Genomic DNA, 26,307 nt, shown 5'->3' with positions numbered 1-26,307 from the left:
TATTGTGATTCTGAAACTATATAATAGTGTTTTGGTGGTGCAGACCGTCTGATGAAGGCAAGTACAGGGTCGTCCAAACAACTAGAGAGAACATGGGTGAGGGTGACGGCATGGGACTTCCTCGGCAGGAAAGTTCCTCCGATCTAGTTCTCCGTAGACACACCCAACCCTGCCATAGATTTATCACAAATATTTTGTCTTCTTAAATCCATGTCATGTCTGATGTTTTGAAATAAGCGCAAGTCCTATGATCACTAATCACATGGTACTCCCATGGTACATAGATCACATGGTTCATAAACAGCTCTCTCATTGGTTGACACAACTAGTGCAGTCATAAGTGCATAAAACGACACAGGTCATTCAAAGACTGCTTATGTTGGGTCGTTTGTATGAGCTGCGCATGCTCCTTTTTCCTGGGAAAACCACATTTCCAAGCTGGCCTCCAAAGCCAGTCGCCGACTGGGAATCCTCCATCGTGCAAAGTCCTTCTTCGTCACTACTGAGCTTCTCACCACACACAAAGTTTTCATCCGCAGCTTGATGGAGTACTGCTCTCCCCTCTGGGCTGGTGCTCCTGCCTTACACGCTTACACACGGTTTCCAAGCTGTAGAAACCAAGGCGTTTAGAACCATTAGTATCTCCCGCGATGAATCCGATTCTGAGGGCCCTTCACTCTCTCACCGCAGGCAGGTTGGTGGTCTTTCTGTGTTCTACCGACTCATCTCTGGCCTAGCTCCCCCTGCTCTGTCTGTGCTATATCTCTCAAATATTCCTGCAGGACTCACGAGATCCACCAGCAACCCTCTTCTGGTGAAATTGCCAAAATCAAGACTCTCTGCTCACCTTCACTCCTTCATTCCTCTTTTCTCCTGCCTCTGGAACAAACTCCCACATTCTCTTCAATCCCCCTCCTCCCTCCGGGTCTTTAAAACAGCTGTTCACCACCATCTCTTATCTTCCCCCATCCAAAACTTTGATCTTTTCTACCCCCGTTAATAAAACTTTTTCGAATTCCGTTTTCTTTCCTGAAAGTCCTTGTAGTGTCCATTTGCTTATCTTATGTACCCCGTCACAGACCCCTCCCTTCCACAGATCTCCCGAGGTCCCTGATCTCCACTGTTGTTGTGCTTCCCTCTCTGTCCTCCTCTTGTCTCCTGCTCCCTTTATTATATGTTCTCTGTGTTAGCTCTTACACAAGCCTCGACTTAGTATACAAAAAATCAAAACATGTTAACAATTTGGGATGTGACAAGACTGGGTATTAAAACATAGGGGCAATACCCCTGGTGCTCATTATTTTCTAAAATAAACTGAATACTGCACTGATTAAAAGTATTTTAAAACAATTTCAATGGTTTCTAAAAGACAGGGCAGCATGTAGAATCATACTAACATAATCATAAGACTTTAAACAAGCAAACAAAACACATCTTTTGGGGGGCAACCCCCCTCCCCAACCCCATATACCTCCTAAGACCCCAATTTTTCTAATGCCTTGAACAAACATTGGTACATCACGGGTGATTAAGGTTGTGGCGAAGTTTCATCAAAATTGCGTGTGTAGTTTCTGAGAAGAAAGCAAATACATATTTTGGGGGGCAACACCCCACCCTGTAGTAGACCCCTAAAGGGTCAGATTTTTTTTAATGCAGTGAACATACTTTGGTACATCACGGGTGGTGAGGGTTGTGGTCAGGTTTCATCGAAATTGTGGTTGTAGTCTCTGAGAAGAAAGCAAATACCTATTTTGGGGGGAAACCCCCTCCCCGTCCCCCTCCCCCCGTAGACCCACAAAGGGGCAGATTCGTTGAGTGCTGTGAACAAAAACTTTGGTACAGCATGGTGGTGAAGGTTGTGGTCAAGTTTCATTAAAATTGTGTGTGTAGTTTCAGAAAAGAAGGAAAATAACTATTTGGGGGGGGGGGGGGGCGTCAAACCTGGACCCACTTTGACCCCAGTAGACACCCTTAGACTTTGATTTTCTTCGTGCCGTGAACAATCTTTGGTACATCATGGGTGATGAAGGTTGTGGTCAAGTTTCATCGAAATAGTGTGTGTAGTTTCAGAGGACAAAGCAAATTCCTATTTTGGAGGGTCAAACCTGGATCCACTTTAACCCCGGTAAACCCTCATAGACCCCTATTTTTCTTTAATGCCGTGAAAAAACTTCAGTCACAACACAACACATATTATTTGTGCCAAATTTGGTCACAATCCCATCAGCGGTTTCAGAGAAGAGGTTTCAATTGTTTACGGAAGGACGGACTGACTGACTGACAGACAGACTGACGGATGGGCGGACAGACAATGCGCCATCACATAAGCTCCCCTGAACTTTGTTCCAGGTGAGCTAAAAAAGACTATCACAAAACCAACTCTTAGTACACGTGAGTCAAGAAAATCCAATGATTGACTTGAGTTGTGATGCATTATGTGGTGTAAATGTGGGCGTAAGGCCACTCTTACGGTTCAATACAAAAGAAGAGGACCCTGACAGAGTAGTACTTAATAGTTATAATGCATACTTTGCATGGGAGATGCAATCCTTGAGACTAGTGCATACATGGTGCATATTTTGATGGGTAAAGGGGGAAGGTTAAAATGGTCAATAATATAATTTACCATATTTATTGTGCAACAAACACATTGCCGCTTCGAAAACTCTATACTACCCGAAGCAGTAGTTGGAGAATGGATGATTAGTGGAAGTGGGGTAAAGCCACAAAAACATTACAAGAAGCTGATATGGCAACAATAGATCTACGAAAGGAGACATTTCGATATAGATTTGTCAAGATCGATATCACCTCTTGGGCAGTGCAATGCACTAAATTGAATCCAAGTGTGATGGATCGAAGAGCAACAGGCCGTCCAAAGAGGAGAAGCATATGAAATTAAACTGTGAATGAATAGTTTGTAAGCTGTTCACAATCGAGTAAAAATGTTTTAGCAGATGAATAAAACAAATGAGTTTGAGTAGATGAAGCCAACTTTGATATACGAGAATCTCTAGAAAGGACACTTCAATTCAGTGACACCAAGAGCCACAGATCAATGGAAATTTAGGTTGGCATTTGGGTTGAATACTTTAAAGATCCTGAAAGACTCAAAAGAAAATTGAAATATATAAAAAAATCTAAAATGATAAATAACATCTGCATAAGTTTGACCATAGAAGAATGCTGGACTGACAAAGTTACAGATTAACAAAGTCAAAATCAACACGGGATGTGAGATTTGAACCGGGGAATCCAGCGTCATGAGATATGAGCCATTTGGAATACCAAATACAACAACTCAACTGCAGATACTTGTGATTAATGATTTTACCTTTGTAATGCGGCCATTTCTGTCTCCAAGGAAAGCTATAGTGAGATGCTCCTCCGTAAGAACAGCAATGGCAGTGATACGTGTTGGAAAGATGTGAGTCAGCAGAGATGTGGCCAACATAGGTTGTAAACCAGCAATGGGGTGAGGGAGATGATCAGCGCCACAGTCCAGGTCAAAATTAGGCTGGGAAAAGAAAATAATTTTAAAAGCAACAGAAGTCCAAATATCCAAACAAATATCCAATAAGTATAAATAACAGAAGTGTAATTTCAAGACTTAACTTTCAAACTTGTTTCCCTCTTCTAAAACCTGGTGGTGCCTTGTCAAGTCTTTCTTTGGCATATGCTTCCCCTCCATCCCTTCCCTCTCTTCAAATGGAACCATAGCTAACTCAGCTGGTGAGAAGGCCGAATATGCCTCAACTCTATGTTTGCTTCCAAATCTTGTGTCCCCAACCACTCACTCTCTGTAGTCACCCTACCCAGTCGGACCCAATTTCACCTGGACTCTGTGAAGGTGGAGAGGTTTCTGGCAACCCTAGACTCTGATTCTGTTTCTGGACAGGACGGTAACAGCTCATGTGTCGTAAAAATCTGATCTGCTGCTCTTGCACATACTCTCTCTGCCCTTTTCAACCTGTCATTTGTGCTAGTTCATCTTCCATCTTCTTGGAAATCATACAACATCACTGCATTACAAAACATAGGGGCAATACCCCTGGTGCTCACCTGGTACAATAAACAGTATACTGCACTGACTAACGCTATTTTAAACCAATTTTAATGGAATGCTAGAAGACAGGGCAGCATGTACAATCATACAAACATAATCACAAGACTTTAAACAAAGAAAAAAATACCTATTTTGGGGGGCAACCCCCGCTCCTCCAACCCCATATACCTCCAAAGACCCTAATTTTTCTGATGCCTTGAACAAACACTGGTACATCACGGATGGTGAAGGTTGGGGTCAAGTTTCATCGAAATCGTGTGTGTAGTTTCTGGAAAGAAAGCAAATACCTATTTTGGGGGGCAACCCCACGTAGACCCCCAAAGGGGCAGATTTTTTTTAATGCCTTGAACAAACTTTGGTACATCACGGGTGGTGAAGGTTGTGATCAAGTTTCATCAAAATTGCATGGGTAGTTTCAGGAAAAAAAAGCAAATACCTATATTGGGGGTCAAACCTGGATCCACTTTGACCCCGATAAATCCCCTTAGACCCCGATTTTTTTTAATGCCGGGAGCAAAATTTAGTCACAACACAAGAAATATAATTTGCGCCAAATTTGGTCGCAATCCCATCAGTGGTTTCGGAGAAGAAGTTTCAAGTGTTTACAGACGGGACTGATGGACGGACTGACTGATGGACTGACGGACTGACGGACTGACGGACTGACGGACTGATGGACTGACGGACTGACGGACTGACAGACAGACGGATTGATGGACGGACAGACTGACAGATGGATGGTCGGACTGATGACGCGCCATCGCATAAGCTCCACTGAACTTCTTTCCAGGTGAGCTAAAAAATCAGGAAGGTCATGGGATCCATCATCACAGTTGATAAGAAATCCTTCCTTTTCTCAAATCAATCTAATCTCAGATCATCAATTTGGATTCAGACCAGGTCACTCCACTTTGGAAATGCTGCTCCAACTCACCCAAAAATGGATGGAGGACATAAATATCAGACAAGAGATCAGGGCTGTCTCTCGAGACATACCTTAAGCTTTCTTAAGCCTTGCTCTCCAAACATTCTGCCGATTCCTAATCTTCACCAACAATCTCTCTGGAAAATCCTCATTATCTATTTGCTGTTGACCTGCCATGACACCCGTCATCCTTCAGATAGACAGGCAACAGCCTCTTGCCTCTCTTCAGAGCTTGACAAAATCACAAGCTGGGCAAACACTTGGAATATATCCTTTCAATCCTGAAAAACCTCACACTCTCACTGTTATGTCTCTCTCGCCTAAATACTGTTATGTCTTTCCCTCCTAAATACTGTGATGTCTTTCTCTCCAAAAGGACTGTTATGTTTGGCAAACCCTCCTCCTACTTTTTTAACAATCCTCTTGAAGAAGTTCAGTCATTCAAACTCTTGGGTCTCACTATCAGTCATGATCTTTCTTGAGCAAACCACATATCAAAGTTGGCCTCCAAAGCCAGCCGCCAACTGGGAATCCTCCATCATGCAAAGTCCTTCCTTGGCATACCTGAACGCTGATTCACCTACAAGGCTTTCATCTGCAGCTTGATAGAATACTGTTATCTCCTCAAGGACTTTAAGACACCACGGACTTTAAGATCATCGGAATCTCCCACGATTAAGCTGCTTCTATTTGCCAATCACTTTGCCATCACAGACAGCTTGGTAGTCTCTCTGCCTTCTCCTGCCTCCTTTGCACCCTCTGCTCTTTCCATGATATGTCCCTCAAATGTTCCTACAGGGCACAGCAACCCACCAGGTCCACCAGCAACCCCCTCCAAGTAAAACTCCCCAAATCCAGAATCAATGATCACCTCCACTCATTTGTTCCTCTTTCCCTCTCTTTCCCCCCTCCCATCTAAAGCCATGCCCTTTTCTAACTACATTAACCCTCCCTGATACCACCTCTTTCCAAATTTACAGTCTTTCCTACCTGACAGTTTGCTTCTGTATCCATCCTGTCCACCCCCTGCATCCACCTCTACCCCTCTTACCCACATACATTGTTTGTCCATCTCCATATATTTTGTCCATCGGCCCTGTTGTTGGTGTTTCCCCCTTCTCTTTTTGTTGCTCCTTTTGTTCTGTTGCATCCTTATCCGTTCTGTGTTATAGCTCTTCCACGAGCCTCGACTTTGTATACCAAAAAAATCAGCGCCATGGACCACTACTAAAAGCTTAGTGTGCAATCGTCCTGTGGAATTCAGAAAAGGTTCAATCAAATGGAGTCTTGTAAGATTGTTTTATACAATTTGCTCAGCAATAGAAACTACAAGAGAAAGCAAATAAAGCATTTATTTTATGTCATCAGTGACTGCATCCTTGTTACCTCTTAAAATTACACACTGGTCAGCTCCTTTAATTCATTTCCCTCTTCTCTTCCATATGGAACTGTTTCCTGATTCTGCTTTTTGAGCTCTTCCCTATACTATAGTATGTCCTTCAGAAACCAGAATGTTTCACAGCTTTGGAAAACCAAATCATCCATGGCCAACCAAAGCAGCAAAGCCGGCCTTCAAAGCCAACCACAAACTGGCCATCTTCCGTCAATCCAAGTCTTTCCTTTGAAAATCAGAGCACCTCACAGTCGACAAGACCTTGGTCAATAGGTCAATGGACTACTGTTATATGCTTTGGATTGTCTCCCCAGCATCACACACTGTATATCTCTACAGGATTATGTGGAATTTAAAGCTCTCAACATTATTTGCATCTCTCACGATGAGGTCAAGCACAGGACCTGTTGCTGTCACATCACAGGGAGGTTACTGGCTTATGTTTGTTTGTTTTTAACCACCTCTCTAACTTCCTCTGCTCTCTTGGTCCCTGCCCAGCAACTCCATGAAGTACACGTTCCTCAAGTAACCCCTCATCATTAAACTTCCAAAATCCAGGCTGACTGCAATCCGCAAATCTTTTCTCACTTCTCCATTCTGTATAACCACCTGCCTGAGGCTGTTCTATCTAACACTTTCCACCAGGGATTCAAGCAGGTAATGCACCGCCATCTCTTGTCACCCCAAAATTACCAACAATCATTTTCACCCTCATTCACCCTGCCTAGCCAAACCATCTTACTTGCAAGTTGTTGCATTTCCTCCCTCCCACTCTCTCCTCGATTCTTGTTCAATAATTCCTTTGCTTATTGTGTCAAACTATAGGCCCACTGCCCCACTATCACTCCATATCCTCCATCGTCTTGCCCTTCCATGAGCCACAATCCCAAAGAAAAAAGGCTGCTGCCCACCACCATCTCATTATTTCTACCATCTTTTAAATTCTATCCCCTTTCACCCACAATATTTATTTGTGTGCTGTGATGCATCCATATGTACTTATCCTGTTACAGTTATCCCTATTTTATATGTATTGATCCTCCGCACTGTCATTCTGCTCTTCGAAGAGCCTCGATATCTCCATAGAAAAAGAAAAACTGTCAATTCTTCAAAAACATTTGAGAAATATCAAATTTTATTTTTGCAAAAATGTAATATACATACACATGTACTTGATATACACCTGTACAAAGCATTAAGCACTTTGCACATTCTTAGCAATTTGCTTTTGATGTATCAAGCAGATTAAATATAGAATGCATATGACAACATTTTGCCAATAATCATTTTGTCTGATCTCAACACAAAGAAATGCTAAATGATTTGGTTCTCCATTTGATTATAAACTGCTGTATACGACTCACCTGATTTTGCAATTTGCAAGGAACGGAGTGAACGTACTCTGTCCTGGCCTTGTTGCCATTACCGTGGTAGCATGCCTTACGTATCTCTTCAACACTGTCGTCGATCTGCCTCATTGTGAAGACACAGAGTGCAGAGGGCTCACTGGTCAGCGATGACCCAAACTCAATGTATAATGCAGATCCTCCATTCATTGTGGATTGCCTTATAGGCAGTTTTGCAGCCAACTCAGCACCAAGAGGTCCAAGGAAGCCTGCACGTGCTACAGACAATGTCTCTGCACCTTGTTTGCAAGCGAGTGGCACCTCGAGGTGTGATAAAAATGGATTCTCAAGCATGCATAAACGAGCCACATACGTGTGGTACCGCTCACGAGCACCGGGTGCTTCCTGCCGGGTGAAGACGAAGTATCCTTTATCATTGATGAGAAAGGCAAGTAGGAAATGGTGCTTGTAGCTTCCAGGATCGCCAGGGAAATAACTCTCATCAAGGATGGTGAAAGCCTTCTGACTGGACAATTTAGCATCTGTTAATAAACGTCGTACTGAGAAAGGCATCACATTGTGTTGGCCTGGGCTGGTACCCACAAAAAGATGGTGTTGGTGGATTCCTCTACCCACAAATGCCACTGCAGGCTCCTTGGGATTTGTTGAAATAACAACCTGGCTAAAAGTAGGAGTGTTTTCATGGTAAAGTAAATGTCCAACATCCGAGATGTTTCTGATTTCACAGGTGCCAAAATGTATGCTTCCACATGAGATTAGGCGTTGCGTGGGGGCATCGACGAGCAAAAGAGTGTTTCGATTGTTTGTGAGTGTAAGGTCTTTGCAACCACTTGACTGTCCGAAGGGTGGTAGGCAAAGCTCCGAGTCCTCCTGGGGGCCCGTTTTTGCCATGCCTTTGAGGTCAAGTGACGAAGACAGCTGGTATATAGCATTAGCTGCACCCACAAAAATATCTCCTGATGTGGAGGCCACAGCAAGATTGTAGAAAGAGGTGTTTTCAAAGATGCGGATAACCGATCGTGGCCCGGCCTGCATTGGGAAAGATAGATTTGGAAGCAACAGTAGCCAAAATATTTGTGAACAAAGAAACATAGTCAGTGGCAGGCTGATGGGATGTTTGATGATGAGCACAAGGCCTGGGGACAGAAATGAAAACAGACACTTTTAGGCAGAACAAATCAATAGATGAATATTAAAAACAATTGTGATGATAAAATGTAGCTGATGTTTTGCTACTACTTTTGCTATTTTCTAGCTACTACTGTTTTGTTTGCTGAAAAAAACTATCTAGCAAATTTTAATAAAAGTATGGAATTTGTGGTGGAAGGTTTCATTTAAAAAAATGCTTTTCACAAGAACTCACTTTCTCCGAGGAGACTTTTTCCAATTCTTTGTACAACTTGTGTGGAGTGAAAACTAAAGACGGCAAGAAAAAAATGTGGATTTGTAAATCACAGAAATGCAAAGGTTGAAGGAGAAACTTTTTGCAGCCATTTGTCACAACCATCGAACCAAAAGATTAAATTATGCCAGCAGCCAAGAAAGACAAATATCCACAGTCAAAGCAGCATCAAGAAAATTAACAGAATATAACAATAAGAACGAAAGTAACAAGAGGGAGAATTGTTTTGCAATACATGTCTCCTACTGGTCCCAATAAATGTTTTTTGCTCCAAATACTCAGCAATTGCGAGCCATATACAGGAGGACAAATTGTTTTTGGTATGCAAAGCTACAAAATAAGTTGCAGTTTCTGTAAGTTATCATAATAAAGCCATGTACCAAGTTTCAGTTCAACATGTTAAAAGGTAAGGGGAAGAAGCTAGAAAACTGACCAATGTATAATATGTGATATTTTCCAAGCACAAAGAGACCATGACTCCGAGAAGAATTGGCGAAACGTCCCAAAACTCAAACTTGTTCTGTAACTTATCATAATCAAGGCATGTACCAAGTTTCAGTTGAATATGTTGAATATCTTGAGGGTAAGGGAAAAAAAGTCTGGAAAACCACAGTTGGGACAGACAGATGACGGAAAGCAAACCAATATCCCCTCTGGTGAAACCGGTAGGGAACTAATAATTAGAAAGCATCACAAAATGCAAAGCCCATTCGCGTCCGCTTTGTACTCAGAACAAAGTTGACAAAAATAACAGAAAAAAACCAAAAAAAAAAACCGTAAAACATCAATTCGTGTTCTCTGTATTCTCATAATAAGGGTTTGTTGAAAAATATTGACAAAAGCTCAAATGGTAAACTAGAAATATATATATACATATATATATGTATATATATATACATAATTTCACAACACACCTGGTCACAAGTGTGCCTCACTGACCGGGGCCTCAGTCGAGGTCCTCAGCATTCATCCCGTTTCAGCCCTTCATCCTCAATACGGTCAGCTCAGGTGGGCCAGCAGGGGCACATACACCTCCACATGCAGCAGCTACACCCAGATGCGTACATACCCCCACCCCCAGCCAGTCAAAACACAGACTACAACAACAAAACTGCCTCCACTCCCAGAATCCACAGCCTCCCACCCACTCACTCACAAACCAAAAAAAACAACCCACACCTAACCAACCGACCACTTACCCTTAAAACATACACCACTCAAACAAATACGCATTCATGCAAAACCACACCCACTCCTGCCACACACACACACACACACACACACACACACACACACACACACACACACACACACACACGCACGCACGCACGCACACACGCACGCACGCACACACACACACACACACACACACACCTCCATTTCTCTTCAACACTCCGTGACTACCCCTTTAGACTGAAATTAACCACCACTCACAACCTCAACCTACACCGTTTGACGTGCCTCCATGAACTTCCTCAATATCCGAAGTGAGCCTTTCAAGGCAACCTGGGCCACTCTGTCACACATGCTCCTTCTTTCTGTACCACACACTCCAAGCCGAGCAAGAAATGCAGAAAAGGAATTGCCAATATACCCTCTACACCCCACCTCAAATGGCTGACATGAAACTCGCCAACCCTTCTCCTGGCACTCTGCCTCCAGCTCACTGTACTTTCCTCTCTTCCTCTCGTGCACCTCCTCCATATTCTCTTCCAAAGGTACCGAAAACTCCCCTAAGATGACCTGTCTTGTTGCACTTGACCAAATGACAATGTCAGGCCGCAACCTTGTCACCCAGATCTCCTCTGGGAATACCAATTGTGGCTTTAGGTCTGCCACCACCTGCCAATCACAAGCATCTGACAGCCCTCTTGCTTTCCACCTCCTCCTCTTTCCACCTCTTACCACTTGGCCCTCTTTGACAAACAACACCTTTCCCCCATCGGTCTCCTTCTCCACTCTTCTCTCTCGCAATCTCAGCACCTTTTGTTACACCATCTGCACAACCACCACCAGCACCTGATCATGTCGCCACTTGTATCTTCCTGCTGCCAATGCTACTGAGCATGCCATCAGTGCATGCTGCACCATTCCCGAATCTCCACACAAATAACATCTCTCCTGCAACAACCCAAACCCATCCCTCTCTGTACCCACCGTACCCAGTCGTACCCAGCTGTTCCTGGACTCTGTGTCCTTTCCTCCTGAAAGGTGGAAAGGTTTCTGTCAACCCTCGACTCTGATTCTGCAACTGGACCTGACGGCATCAGCCCACGGGTCCTAAAATCCTGTTCTTCCGCTCTTTCACTCCCACTCTCTCTGTTCTCTTCACCCTCTCTTTTGCTCAAGGTAAACTGCCATCTGCTTGGAAATCAGCCAACATCAATGCTTTACACAAAAAGGTGCAAAAACAGACCCTTGCAACTACAGACCAATCAGCCTTCTCCCAATTATCAGCAAAGTCATGGAATCCATCATTGCTACGGATATCAAATCTTTCCTCTTCTCAAATGGCTTGATCTCTGAATTTGGTTTCAGACCAGGTCACTCTACTCTGGACATGCTGCTTCTGCTGTCTCAACAATGGATGGAGGTCCTCAATGCCAAACAGGAAATTAGAGCTGTCTCCCTTGACATATCACGTGCCTTCGATACGGTCTGGCACCCCGCTCTGCTCACCAAACTCTCCTCCTATGGTATTCATGGAAATCTCCACGCTTGGCTTGCGGACTTCCTCTCCAGTCGTAGTCAACGTGTGGCCCTGAATGGGTTTCTCTCATCTCCCCTTCCTGTTCAGGCTATCGTTCCCCAAGGCAGTGTTCTGGGCCCTGTGCTTTTTCTGGTCTTCATCAATGATCTCTCTACCTGGTGTTGGTTTAGCGGCTAGGGTGCCAGTTTAGGATCCAAGGATCCTGGGTTCGAATCCCGGTCGATCGCTGAATTAACGCCAGGGGGGTTGACTCAGCCTGTCATCCTTCCGAGGTCGGCTAATTGAGTACCAGTTCACTGGTAATTCCCTGCTTGTCGAAAAAGGCGACAAAAATGGTTGGCGGCAGGAAGGGCATCCGGCCGTAAAACATTGCTTCAAAAAGGGGACAAAAAAACAACAACAACCACGGTCCCCGAAAAAGGCCAACCCCCGCTTTGCGGGGGAAAATGGCCTCTAAAGGTGGTTTTTTTTTTTCATCAATGATCTCTCTGACTCTCTTGAAAATCCGCTCTATCTCTTTGCTGATGACTCCACTCTCTGTCACTCCATTCCTCATCCCTCAGATCGGCAATCTGCAGTCTCCTCACTCTCTGCAGACCAGGACAAAATCACAGACTGGTCAAACATGTGGAATATGTCTTTCAATCCTGACAAATCTCACACTCTTACTATGTCTCTCCGAAAAGACCGACTGGACAACCCTCCCATCCACTTTCTGAATAATCCTCTCCAAGAGGTTCTGTCACTCAAGCTTTTGGGTCTCACTATCTGCCATGATCTTTCCTGGGACAACCACATTTCAAATCTGGCCTCCAAAGCCAGTCGCCGACTGGGCATCCTCCATCGTGCGGTCCTTCCTTGGCACACCTGAGCTCCTCACCACATACAAGGCTTTCATCTGCAGCTCAATGGAATACTGTTCTCCCCTCTGGGCTGGTGCTCCTGCCTCACACCTAGCTCGGCTTCACGCTGTTGAAACCAAAGCTTTCAGAATCATTGGAATCTCCTGCGATGAAGCTAACTCCGAGGGCCTTTCACTTACTCACCACAGGCAGGTTGGTGGTCTTTCTGTTTTCTACCGACTCCTCTCCGGCCTTGCTCCCCCAGCTCTTTCTGGGCTCTGTCCCCCCAGATATTCCTACATGTCGCACAAGATCTGCCTGCAACCCTCTTATGGTTAAACTGCCAAAATCAAGACTCTCTGCTCACCTTCACTCCTTCATTCCTCTTTTCTCCCAACTCTGGAACAAACTCCCTCACTCTCTTCAATCCCACTCCTCCCTCCAGGTCTTTAAAACAGCTGTTCACCACCATCTCTTATCTTCCCCCATCGAAAACCTTGACAGAGTTAGGGGGAGAGGGAGAGGGAGAGGGAGAGGGAGAGGGAGAGGGAGAGGGAGAGACTTGACTTTTATGTCCTTTTATTACAAAAGTATAAAATGAAGATTTTTTACAGTCAAAACAAAATAAACAAAACAGTTACATGCAATTTTACCATCAGGGAAGTCAAAACCAACAAACCGTTAAGCTACCAAAAAAACACAGAAGGATATTTAATAAAGACTAGAGAGAAAGCACCAAATGACCCTCAGATATTTCACAAAAATCCTTTACACACCACATTCTTTCAAAAAGTTCAAGTTGGCTGGAAAGCGAATAACAGTAAAAATCAAGTTTTATCCGGCTCTTGCAAAAAGCTCTGAGCATTGCTACAGTATCTGTACTGTACAAGTCATTCTTTATCTTTGATTTTCTGGTTTTGTAAATTGCCAATTTTGCTTGGGAGATAAAGAAGTTTGCAAGAATTGTTGCTTGGATGTTTAAGGGGCCACTTGGCCCTAAAATAAACATTGGAAAATTGAAATCAATGGAAAGACGTGCAAATAGCACTTTCAAGAAAACAAAGAGAGGAGTTAAACGACTGCATTGAATATACGCATGGGGCAAGGTTTCTCTCTGTCCACAAAAGGGACACTGATCACTTGTCGCTTGTGAAAAGCGGTGAATGAGAGAGTTTGTGGGTATTATCCAATGTGCGATTCTCCATTGGAGATCACCAGCACGTTTTGGCACAGGATTTTTATAATACCATCCCCAGTTTGGGGAGAAAGGAGGAGTGTGTGGCAGGACTGCAGACCACTTACAAGGTGCTGGGGAAGACAAGGAGGGGAAAAGAGCTTTTAAACATTGGAAATATAAGGTTTTGCGGTTACCACTGGAAGAGGAAAAGGAACGGCCAAAATTTATTGGCTCCAAGTTTTCAGAGGCCGACAAAAGAAGGTTGGGGAAAGGAGAGAGGCTCGGCTCAGAGGGAGGTACAGGACGAACCAACCAAGGTTGGGAGGTACCGTAGGCATGAAGCACCACCCTTAGACATCTGTCTAGTTGGCGAGATGATCTGACGCCAGTCGCCAAGGCAATAGCAGCAACACTTAGCCACTTGTCATTTGCATTGTCTCTAAGGTGGCACACTTTGGTTATTGATGCAGCCACAAACTTTTGAATGAAGGCCCTGCTGCTTCCAAAACCTTCAAAAAGTGAGTTGCAAAACAGTGGCTCGTTGAAGAACATGGATCTCTCGTACGTAGTACGATCCCGATGGCTTTTGAGAGCTTGCCATGCATTGAACAAACTTCGGTAGAAAGAGGGGAGTGAAGAGAGATCAAACATTGTCAAGTCCATTAGGAAAAGCTCCTTAGCATGACCGAAATTCTCAAAACGACCCAAAATGCAGCATGCAAGTTGCCTCCAAAGCACAACAGGCTCGTGCAAAATGGACCATATCGTACGTAGACGAAAAGCCATGATTCGGCATTTTACATTGACAAGTCCTTGACCACCCTCAGGTATCGGCAAATTTAATCTTTCCGGTCGTAGCCAATGCATTCCAGACCAGAAGAAATGAGTGACGCTCTTCTGTATTCCGTCGATTAACCCAGCAGGTGGTTGCAGAGCCAAGACCTTGTGCCACAGAATGGAGGTAACCAGGTTGTTTATGACCAATACTCTGCCACGGTAAGACAATTGGCGGAGTAGGCCTTTCCATTTTATTAAAAGCAGTTCAATGCGTTCAGGCAAACCTTCCCAGTTATGCCTGATGAAATCTCCAGGACCTAGAAAAACTCCCAAAAACTTGATCCCATCTCTTCTCCAAGCAATATTTGCGGGGAGAAGCGGGGGTGAAGGGGGGGGGTGGGGAGAATGGGGGGTGGGAAAGGGATTCGAGCCACAGTGCCTCAGTCTTTTCCCAATTGATTTTTGCTGATGAGGCTCTGTTAAAAAGTGCTAAAGCATGCATCATCTTAGCAATATCATCAGAGTTTTTGATACACACACATATATCATCAGCATAGGCAATAGTCTTTATAGTGTGGTTTAAACCTCTCACAGTGAAACCAGTCAAAGACTTTCGAAGCGTGTTTAAGAGGGGTTCAAGGGAAAGGGTGTACAAAGCACCTGACAGTGGGCAGCCCTGCCTAACACCTCTTTTAATACAAAAGGGGGGCACAAGCTCATTATTTATGTTTAGCAGGGCAGATACGTTTGAGTAACACATATGTATACATGATAAAATAAAGGGTCCAAAACCAAATCGATTTAAGACTTCGGACAAGTATTCATGCGAAACGTAATCAAAAGCCTTCTCCTGATCTAGGAAAACAAGGCCAACACTTTCATGATGAATATCACAAACATCAATCAAATCGCGAATAACAGAAATACTGTCATGGATATTACGACCAGGAACACAATAAGTTTGGTCCATGTCTACAATGTTCTTTAGGAAGGGTGAAAAACGTAAGGCAATAGCTTTGGAAAAGATCTTGTAATCAGTACATAGTAGTGATATTGGCCTCCACTGGGAGATGAGTAAAGGGTCGCCTTTCTTTGGAAGCAAGGTAAGTACTGCTCTTCTGCAGCTCAGCGGGAGTTCCTTCTTTTCGAGGCTTTCCTGGAAGACTGATAGCAGTTCAGGGCCAATTAGGTCCCAGAAAGATTCGAAAAATTCTGACGGTAGACGTCGATGCCAGGTGATTTCCCTTTGCCAAGGCTCTTTAATGCGATGGAGAGTTCCTCAAGTGTGAGTGGTTTCTCCAGGCTCTGCCTTTGCTCTGGGGTTAAGGTGGAAACACCGTCAAATAAGTGAGAGACACCATTTAGGTCAACTTCTTTTGTTTTGTAAAGGTTGGAGAAAAAGAGTCTAGCTTCCCTCTTGATTCCTTCAGGGTGAGTGATGACAGAATTGTCAGGGCGTTTTAGAGCAGTAATTTGGGGGTGAGGAGCCTTCGATTCAAAATCAAAGAAGTATCGGGTTGGCGTGTCCAAAAGATTGAGCTGCTGAAACCGTAATCTTTTTAATGCCCCTTGGGTTTGGTTCTCAATTATTGTATTAAGGAAAGCTTTCTTTTCTTTCAGTCTCAGTTCTTGTTGGGGAGAAGAGTGAGTTTTTTAATTTGTTTGAATATGTAGAATTTCCTTTTCTAAAGTAGCCTTTGTTCTACGTTCCTCTTGTGTTCTTAGGAAACAAAATTGTTGACAAAATCCTCTACATTGGGCCTTTATGTTGTCCCACCACAAACGCTGATCTGTAAACTGGTGTTTTTGATTTAATAGAACAGACCATACGTCTTTGAAAGCAGCCCTAAAGGAGGGGTTTTCTAAGATGGTGACATTAAGCTTCCAGAAAGAATGGCGATTCAAGGACAGATGTGAATGGTAATTCACAGTAATTAAATGGTGATCTGAAAAACCAGAAGGCAAAATTCCAGTGGTAGGGGAGAGATTAAAAAATGGTGAATTTATATAGATCCGGTCGAGCCTAGCTAGGGATACTTGGTTGTTTGTGATCTTGCTCCAAGTAAATTGATGCGTCGTGGGATTTTGTTGCCGCCAAAGATCCTGAAGCTTAAAATCCCTTATTATCTCTGCTAATAATTTAGCTGGTCCGGGATGGGGTTCCGCACCGTTCCTATCTAGGTTTGGTTGTAGAGTGCAGTTAAAGTCGCCTGCCATTACAATACACCTGTGCAGGTCTATTTGCCTCATATAAGGCCCTAATCTAGCGTAGAAGCGTTGCCGCTCAGTGCTATTTGAAGGGGCATAAACGTTCAACAAAGTAAAATTTGTGTTATTAATAACAAATTCTAGGGAGGCTAGATGCCCCGGGATTATGTTTTTAAAGGAAAGTTTTAATGGATGGAAATGGGGATTCAAAAGAAAAGCCACTCCCGCAGTTCGGGAATTGGAATCACTAAAAAAATTGGTTGTTTTCATCATCCGGTTCCATTCTGCATGGGATGCTGGCGTAGCGTGGGTTTCCTGTAAGAAAAGTATGTCTAATGTTTTCTGTAGTGCAAGGTTCACCACTTGGAGTTTGCGCAACTGACTCGCGCCACCATTTATATTTAAGCTTCCAAATCTCATTTTTTTTGTTCATCTTTTGCTCTCACAATGTACTTTTTCAGCCTGCTACATTGGGCTTCTGTGAAATGGTGGTCGCTAGGCCGGCGGATGATGTTCCTTGCCGTGTCGATAAACCCGTGCAGGTCAGAGAAGTGATCTTTAATGTCTACGTGTCTCTTTCTAAAAGTGTGGTTGAGGAATTTCAATATTTGGGCTGGTAAGACGTTGGATTCGCTTGTTGTAGGGAACTCCTCAATTTCGTAAGATTCCTCATCTGACATGTCGGAACCACTGTCTGGGAAACTTTCAATTCCTGGTTCTTGGGGCTCTGAGGTAACTTGTGCTGTGCAGGTGTCATCCTGCTCCATATTAATAGGAGCAGGAGGGGGTAGTGGAATTGAAGGAGCTTCGGGTAGTGGGAGGGGTGCGGGGGAAACCGTCACCGGTTAGACAGTTTGAGGTTCTCCATCAGTTTTACCAATGTGCTCAGGCATGTTATGTAAGACCGCCAGCACAGGTACTGCTGGGGTTAGAATATTTTCATTGTGCTCAGAAATTGGAGCCGCTGGAAGTACGATCAGGTTTTCTGCTATCACGTTTCCTCCTATTTTTACGATCGGGTCTTGATGCACTTCGGCATCATTCACAGAAGGACACGGAACAGCTTTAATTTTCCCTTGAGGAGGGATGTAATTCCCCTCCGTTGCATTGTGGGGGAGTCTCAGGTAAGGGCTGGGGATCTACATTCTCATGCATGAGCAGTTCGTACCGGTTGCTGGTAGTAGTTTGGTCGGACAGAGGCATTCCCGCAATGTTTGACTGAAAAACTACCACCTTTTCATTACGAGGTGTAACTGAATCCTGGGGTGTTTTTCTCTTCCTTAATGAGGAAACAAGTGTAAACCCATCCCAGATGTTCATGTTCGTTTTATCAGCGGTCGTTAAATTTGGTGCGATGTCATCCGAGACAGTAGTTGGGGTAGTTTGTCCGTCAGTGTTGGGAGGTAGTGGGGGGTCTGGGACAGTAGTTGGGGTAGTTTGTCCGTCAGTGTTGAGAGGTAGAGGGGGCACAGTATTGTCCAGAGAGCCTGTCTGCTCGATCACAGAGGGTGCAGTTCGGGGACAGAAACGTTTTAAATGTCCGAACTTTCCACAAGTGAAGCATTTTAATGTCTCGGTTGACGCATATACTTGGTAGTCGTGATCTTTTATACGGAATTTAATTACCACGTTTAGTACTTTGTCCACGTTGGATGTGGGAAGTACAATGTATGCCTGGCGTCGGAAAGACATGACGTGCTTCGCCTGTTCACTTCGACAGCCCAGCGGCAGCATCTTGATCTGGGACACGACTGTACCATAGCGCGATAGTTCCGCTAACAGCGACTCATTTTTTACAAACGGGGGGACGTTGGATAGGAGTATTTTGACAGCTGGGGTATCGAGTGGGGAAACTAAGACGAAATGTCCATTGTCTGTGGACAAACCAGCCGCGACAACCTCATGCACGAGGCTTTCCTCGGCTAAAAAAACAACGATACGTTAATTCATCCGTGACGCTGCACGGATCTTTTCCATTCCAATTATCTATCTATAATTCCAGTAATCTCTGTGTGTCTGTGTGTGTGTTTGTCTGTGACCGCTGTTTCTCGACAACCACGGGTCCGATATACTTGAAACTTGCCAGGTATATTGCTGGGGACCCGAGGATGTGCCTTTTCAAGGTTTGAAATTAATCGGACAAGTGGTTCCCAAGGTATGGTCACCGTACTCGCAAGCCGTTCGCTTTGGCTTTGCGAATGGACCAAACCATTTCATGTAAATAGAGGGGGGGGTTCTACCGTACTCGCAAGCCGTTCGCTTTGGCTTTGCGAATGGACCAAACCATTTCATGTAAATAGAGGGGGGGGGGTTCTGTGGTCGTTACTGCCACGTGGTTTCAAAGTTTTTTTTTGTTGTTGTTGTTTGCACGCATGTTTTTTTGCACCCACGTACGGGCACGCCCTAGTATTCCCAATAGCAATAACAATGTGTTCCACACTAACCTCATCGGGAGGAACGCACACCACGCCATGCTTCTGTGTGAGAGCTTCGAAAGCCGCATACGGGGAACGTGTCGACATTTTACTAATTCAAATTACCCGGGCTAAGCCGAGTTGGGGTCGGGGAAAAGGAAGGGGTCGGGGGAAAAAAGAGGAGTGGTCGGGTACAGTTTTCTGTAAAGCAAAGGGGGGAAAAAAACCGCAAAGAAAACGCCACTCGGCATGTACCAGCACGAGAAAACGAACGCGGTAAAACACACCTCTTAATGAGGAAAGGGGCGAAAACCCATCGCAACTCCTTAGAGTGTCGATAGGAATACGACTCACCCGTCGACCTCACCGAAAGGTGTGGGCTCTCTCTCTCTCTGTATCTCAGAGGAAAAAAGTAGAAAAAGCTAGAAAAGAAAGACTCGAGACAGCAACACATGCGAGGGATGTAATAGGGGGGAAGGGAGGGGTGTGGGGGGGGAAGGGAGGGGTGTGGGGGGGAAGGGAGGGGTGTGGGGGGGGGAGCGGGCAGAGGGAGGGTAGAAACGGGTAGGATGAGGAGTTGCAGCAGCGGGTTGTTGAACTGGGGTGGTGGGGGCAGACAGAGAGTAGACAAACGTGAGGATAAGAAGAAAAGTGGAAGAACGGAAATTAAGAAAGACAACGAGCAAGGGGGGGGGGGGTAGAAAGATCAACGGTTGGAGCAGCTCACACCTCACCACACATGCACGGCTGCCATCTTGCCACACCCAACAGCTAACGGCCAGCAGGGGGCGAGAGAGAGAGAGAGAGAGAGAGAGTCCATGTGGACCAATCGGCACTCTGACCGTAACCGTGCTGCCCTGACGAATCTGGGCAGCAGGGAAGAATGGGGAAGATTTGCCCCCCAGCAGGGAAGAAATGGGAAGATTTTGTAACACCCTCCCTCGTAAAATAAGCTACTGTGGGAAGAATTTACACAATAATAATCGTGGTAATGACGTAATGTAAATGAAATGAACATTGGAGTGTTGGCCAAGCCCCATCCAGATTAAATGGATTGAGAAATGAATCCACATATACGAATAAGTGAATAACACCCCAATTTCCCTTAAGTATGGCATGTGATTCCAATGATGAAAATATGGAAACCTCCATATAGGTTGTTTTGAAAAAGAAAATTTTTTTTGAAGGGGGCAAGGATGAAGGGGGCCCAGACATAATATTGCCTTTGGGCCCATTCTGGCTCTCGGCAGCCCTATACAAATGAGACAAGATTGTGTTGCAATCTCATACAATAAGCACATAAAGAAAATTATGTAAAGATAAAATATATGTCTCTACATAACTAAGGAGAAAACAATATATCATATTGTGGCATGCTTTAGGGGTCGTGACTACCCAGAGCTCTCACTCCCTCGGCCACACCCAAGGCAGTGGGAACCACACCAAGTCGTGTAGCCGGTTTAACCCTGAATTCTGGGCGGTTGGAGCAAACAGGCCGATTAACCAAATATTAAAGAAACAGGACTCGTGCCACAATGTTGGTGATAGAAAACGAACTCATTATTTACAATCTAAACAATTTACTCAAATTAAATAAAACCTATCCTTAACTAAGTTTGTTTATAAAAGCAACAGTTCCCAAAATACACAAGTTCACAATCTATGAACTCTGAAACCAGGACAGGAGTCATGGTATGCAGAGACTTTGAGACGATCTTGTATTCAGCCTGCTGATCGACTTGCTGGTGCAGTGAGCAGTAGAGGAAGGAATGAATGAATGATCGTTTTTTTAAGGCCATTTTTCCCCGCTAGAGCAGGGGTTAGCCTTGCGGGCCCCATGACAATCATGGTTCCCTGTTTGAGGCAATGTTTTTATGGCCGGATGCCCTTCCTGACGCCAACCCTTGGTCGCCTCTTACGATGCGCAGGGATACGGTGTACCTATTCTAAACCGGGGTACACACCGTGATCATGGACCAGTGGCCAGGGTGACCATGACCAGTGAGCAGTAGAGGCAAACAACTAATTTACAACGACGGCAATTGTGAACCAGATGAAGAAGCAGTAGCAGAGGATGATGTGATAAAATTGGTGCAGCACAATTGTGCCAAGAGAGAGTGGTTGGTTTAGAGTCTCCATGACAACCACAGCGCTTTGGAATATGTGAGCCTCAGCATGTGTGGGAACTCCAGCATGATGAAAGGCCTGACAGAGGCACACAAAACTTGCAGTGCACACCAGCAATATTGATATTCCTGATAACTGAGTCGGCCTGTCGGAGTGTCGGAGTTCCGATAAACTCACAACAGCCTCAGAGTGTTTCGTGGTTTTGAAGGGGGAATCTCCCTGAGCAGGACAGTAATGCAAACCTAGCAGAGCATTTTCACCATCATCTCTCCCCTGATGTGCTCCTTGATATCACCGTATTAGCCCCATGTGTTTTTGCTCGCACTTTTGGTCTAGCATTTCAGGTACACCGCTCATCCCTCAAGGACCAATCACAAGGCTATTAACCCCATGCGTCAATCTGTTCTCTCTTGCTCAGACTCGTCTGGCTCTCGACGCCTCTCCCTCTGTCCTCACACTTTTGGTCTAGCATTTCAGGTACACCGCTCATCCCTCAAGGACCAATCACAAGGCTATTAACCCCATGCGTCAATCTCTTCTCTCTTGCTCAGACTCCTCTGGCTCTCGACGCCTCTCCCTCTGTCCTCACATTTTTGGTCTAGCATTTCAGGTACACCGCTCAACCCTCAAGGACCAATCACAAGGCTGACATTCCAAACAACAGCCTCCAGGTCCTCGACCCACCTGAGCTAGCAAATCTTTGCTCAACGATGACTGCTACTGACCTTCATGGTGAGTTGCATTACATGCTGCCTGTACCTTATATTATTTTTACAACAATCATCAACTTAATTCATATTTCATTACTCTTTAGTTGCTGAGCATTACAAATATTAAACATATCCATGACAAAACAATAATAATCATGCAACTTCTAAGTTCTTAGTCCCATAGCAACAATAATTACATCATTAACCATTCTACTCAATCAAAGCAAAACATCAAAACGAAGTTACAGAAATCCTGATTTTTGTGATATCATTTACACAATATCTAATCCTTCTAACTCAAACAATGTTTCAACGCATGTGATATCACCAAAATTCCTCTGCATCCCGTTTTGTTTTCTCGTTACATCAGGACAAAAAGTTCTCCTTTCTCCAATAATTTCTCCAAAATAACAAAAAAAAAATGAAAGGCATGGCGAATGATTTTGGCTGCATCAACGGTTTTCCCAAAAAATTTTGCTTTGCCTTGATATATGGAGAGGTTATTCTGAACTTTCTGCTTTTTGCCGCATCAGTTGATGGACATTCGAAATCATTTGTATCACTTCTCTTTCCCTGGGAGTTATGACCGAGATGGATCACAAAGTGCTGACGGGACACTCTGGGGGCGGTTGCGGGAGCTTCATAACTTCCCTGATGTGACAGCACTGTGCAGTATCACCTAAAAGTAACAGCATGCAATATTTGTCAAATTCTGAAAAACACATCAGTTTTATTGTCTCTAAAAGGAGCCACGTATTTTGTTTTGCATTTCCAAAGTATCCGTCGGTAATCACAAAACTTGGAGATTTTGATGCTAACAAGATATTTGCAAACACAAGTTCACCATTGTTATTAGTCCCCTACCAGTTTCACCGGAGGGGACTATGGGTTTGCTCTCAGTATGTCCGCCCGTCTGTTGGTACAACCTGTGATTTTCAGGACTTTCCGCCCTTACCCTTTGACATATTCAACTGAAACTCGATACATGGCTTTATTATGATAAGTTACAGAACATGTTCGAGTTTCAGGGCGTTTCATCAATTTTTCATTGAGTATACTAACAACGGTACCCGCCCTATGGGTGGGGCTTCAATTGGGAGGCCCAAATGAAAAGGCAAAATATCAGAAATTGAAGGCTTTTTTAAATTTTAAACGATTTATATAAACATCCGTTAAATCATATCACACGCAAATCATCAAAATCTAAACAGTATTTGTAGAATTTCAATAAAAGCCACATCACTGTTCATATCAGTAAATATTATTCCATAGTGTTTGGAAAAACTGGAAAATTGGAAATTGGAAACATTTGAAAAAAATTGGAAAAAATTTGGAAAAACAATATAGCCTATTTTACTCCAGGTGGTCCCAGGGTTACCCACCCAAAAATTCGTTGCGATCGGTTCAGCCGTTTTTGCGGTACCTGGGAAGGGACAGACAGACAGACAGACATTTGGTGAATTATAGTAAAGAAGATTATTCATCGAGTTATGCCACAAAGATACAGTATATTATGTAGAAACAGATAGCAATATAATCAGATTGAAGAGTTGTATGTGATTTCATTTTCACCTCCAACCCATTACATTTCTGGTAATATCTAATCCGACTAGCATTTCAGGCATGGCGTACCCAACCCGCTCGCTTTCAATGTGGATGATGCTTGAACTTTGAACAATGCACAACGATCTTATAAATGTTCAAATCATGCCCTCAAATCCATATTCTCATTGTGCGATCTCAACATGGCATCACATATGACCACGGTGGCCTTGTGCTATCGCAGACTGCTCCGGGATCAACAACCTCACATGAGCTTTAAAGCAAACACTGGCAATTATTGTTCCATGGCACTTGGATTTCCTGCTGAGGTGCAGTTGCCTCCCAACTTTCCTTCCTGAGGAGGCTGTGATGTGCCTTTCCGCAAACAGCATCATCTTTAAAGTCATTCTTTGCTTTGTATTTTCTCCATTAAAGAAAATATCACAGCCTTGGCTTGGCTCCCACACCCCATTCCCCTTCCTGACTCTCAGACCCCTTCACCCCCACCCTTACATATCTCTCAGATGGTGTCCTTTAAACGCCCCCCCAGTGGCACCCCTCTCACCCAACCCGCTTCGGCCTGGATACCAGATCCCACTACACCAACTCACCCAACCCCCTGCATTATTCCCAGATGCCTCAGAAAGTTATGTATCTCTTGGCATGACTTTCTTGACATTTTAGCACAGCTCTTGGGCAGGTGGCTCAGAAGCCATGATTAAAATATGTAAAAGGATAATCAATCCAGCCTAATAATAAGCACACCTTAAAGTAAAGGTTCCCCAAACCCTTACATAGTTTCAATGCCTTTCAATGCCATAGACTTTTGTAGTTTCCTGTCCATACCCCAAATTTCAATGTGCAGCTTCCTGCCTATCATGCTCTGAGGGCCCCAAGAATTCCTGCTGTGAACGGCATGTGGCCAGTTGTTACACCATATGTTTGCAGCTGCAAGGGATCTGCTCATTGTGCAGACACAGCACAATGAAGGAAAATGCAACGATGAGAGGAAGTTACACTCATGGGTTGCGCTCGGAAATAAACAATCTTTTTCTTAACCAAGGTTTCCATACATTTACAAAATCCTTCACAATGTTCAACTAATAACATCACTCATCACATGGCAAGATGATTACATGTTCAAGTGCATTAGCAGCATATTACATATCTATCCAATGCGATGTGTGTCGTTTGCAGAGAAACAGAGATGTGGAAATCTTTATCTGGAAATTACAACTACTTCTTTAAAGGCCACAATCATTCTTGTGGGATTAGGAAGGGAGAAGGGAAAGTTTTTTGTTTTTTTTTTAACCCAAAAGATTAATGTACTGGCTGGCCAGGCCTGACGGTCAATTGAATGTGGTGGGAAATTATAATTTGGCCAGGGTGGCGGCAATAACTCGCCAACTCTTCATTGAGACCCCGTAAGATCTAACATACAACAACTAAATGAGCAAACCGACTGACGGTTCATCCGAGGTAGGGCACACTTAACAATGCAACACCCTGCCTGCGAAGCACCAAACCTACAGTTTCTAGTGAGGATCAAGATTCGAACCCCAGACAAGACGGATCAATAGCAAGAATACCTGAACCACCCTGTCTTACTGGATTCTAAACTTTAAATATATATGTTGTGCCTATTTCCAGTTATCATCACCTGTCTTAAGGCAACTATACAGGCTGCCTCATGAAGATGCAGGATTCAATAATAAGCCGTTTTGTACACCATCAAACAAAGGCCTCTGCATCAAATTTCGACTAATCACAAACCACAAATTTGGTTTAAATATATATATATATATATATATATATTCTCAGCTGCAAGATCTGTGGACTTTTCTTACATAAACTTTATTACCAGTGTTCACCCCCTATCTGCAAAAGGAAGAGCCGCACTGAAATCACAAGCTTGAGAAAGATTCAACTGAGTAAGCACAGAATTCAAATTAAACAAAGTTCAGTTTGATGGAGTGTTTTCAAAGAGTCAAAGTGGGTTTGTAACATATGGGATGAATAGACTGGTATACAGTATTGAATCGATTTGGTGTGGGTGAAGCACAGGCATGGTGGGCCAAATGGCCTCCTCCTTACTTGTATCTCCTTGGAAAGTGCAGAAGTGGAGATGAAAGGATGAGGCACGGGGAGTCCTCCTCTTCGGATTCCACTTCTCCCCGCAAAGCGCCAAGTAGCCAATCGGAAAACAATAAACACCGCAAGATTCAGATAGAGGAAAGAATGATGCCAAAGGTATTGAAAGAATGAAAATAGTCTACATAAGTGATGAGAAAAATAACTATTATGGGGTTGTAAGGAATGTGGGACAATGAATATTTCGAGATTGAAGGAAGAGAATTATGGGTTGCGGGGGATGAGTGGGAGGGGGAAATGAGGGAGGCTCTCTTGTACAGACAGAAGAAATTAAAAGTTTAATCACAAGGAAGAAAGCTAGTGGGCAAAACTGCATGAAAACAGGAAGGTCGTACAAGTCACACTGCTAACAATCCAGTGCTATCTGTCTCTTTGGAATAATTTTGGCTTACAGTGGCCCAAATCCGCCTGTTGACGATTTGCAGCCTTTGGTTTGGCTCCAGTAATGAGTTGCTTCCTGAACCAATGTCCTCAAAAATCTCTCTGCTAACAAAAG

The 26,307-nt window shown here is 44.0% G+C and overlaps 1 protein-coding gene across 6 annotated transcripts in view; it reads right to left on the bottom strand.

Moving 5' to 3' along the window:
* The window catches only part of LOC137436543 (plexin-B3), a 151,455-nt gene that overhangs the window by 99,512 nt on the left and 25,636 nt on the right, over positions 1-26,307 (bottom strand). For 2 of the 6 annotated variants that reach the window (XM_078786536.1, XM_078786535.1), the window contains 5 exons: positions 25,755-25,827; positions 23,501-23,541; positions 9,115-9,167; positions 7,749-8,887; positions 3,335-3,517 (listed from right to left, as the gene is read on the bottom strand). In XM_078786536.1, coding sequence (XP_078642662.1) covers positions 3,335-3,517; positions 7,749-8,843 — 1,278 coding nt within the window. In that variant the 5' untranslated portion in view covers positions 8,844-8,887; positions 9,115-9,167; positions 23,501-23,541; positions 25,755-25,827. Of the gene's footprint in view, positions 1-3,334; positions 3,518-7,748; positions 8,888-9,114; positions 9,168-13,072; positions 13,202-23,500; positions 23,542-25,754; positions 25,828-26,307 lie in introns of all 6 variants that reach the window. The other 4 variants (XM_078786541.1, XM_078786540.1, XM_078786537.1 and 1 more) reach the window with 3 other exon arrangements.

Source organism: Myxine glutinosa, chromosome 11 (assembly GCF_964187855.1).
Source record: "Myxine glutinosa chromosome 11, kmMyxGlut1.1, whole genome shotgun sequence".
Classification (NCBI taxonomy): domain Eukaryota; kingdom Metazoa; phylum Chordata; class Myxini; order Myxiniformes; family Myxinidae; genus Myxine; species Myxine glutinosa.
Note: the sequence above shows the minus strand (reverse complement) of the source record. Positions and strands in the feature narration are given on the sequence as shown.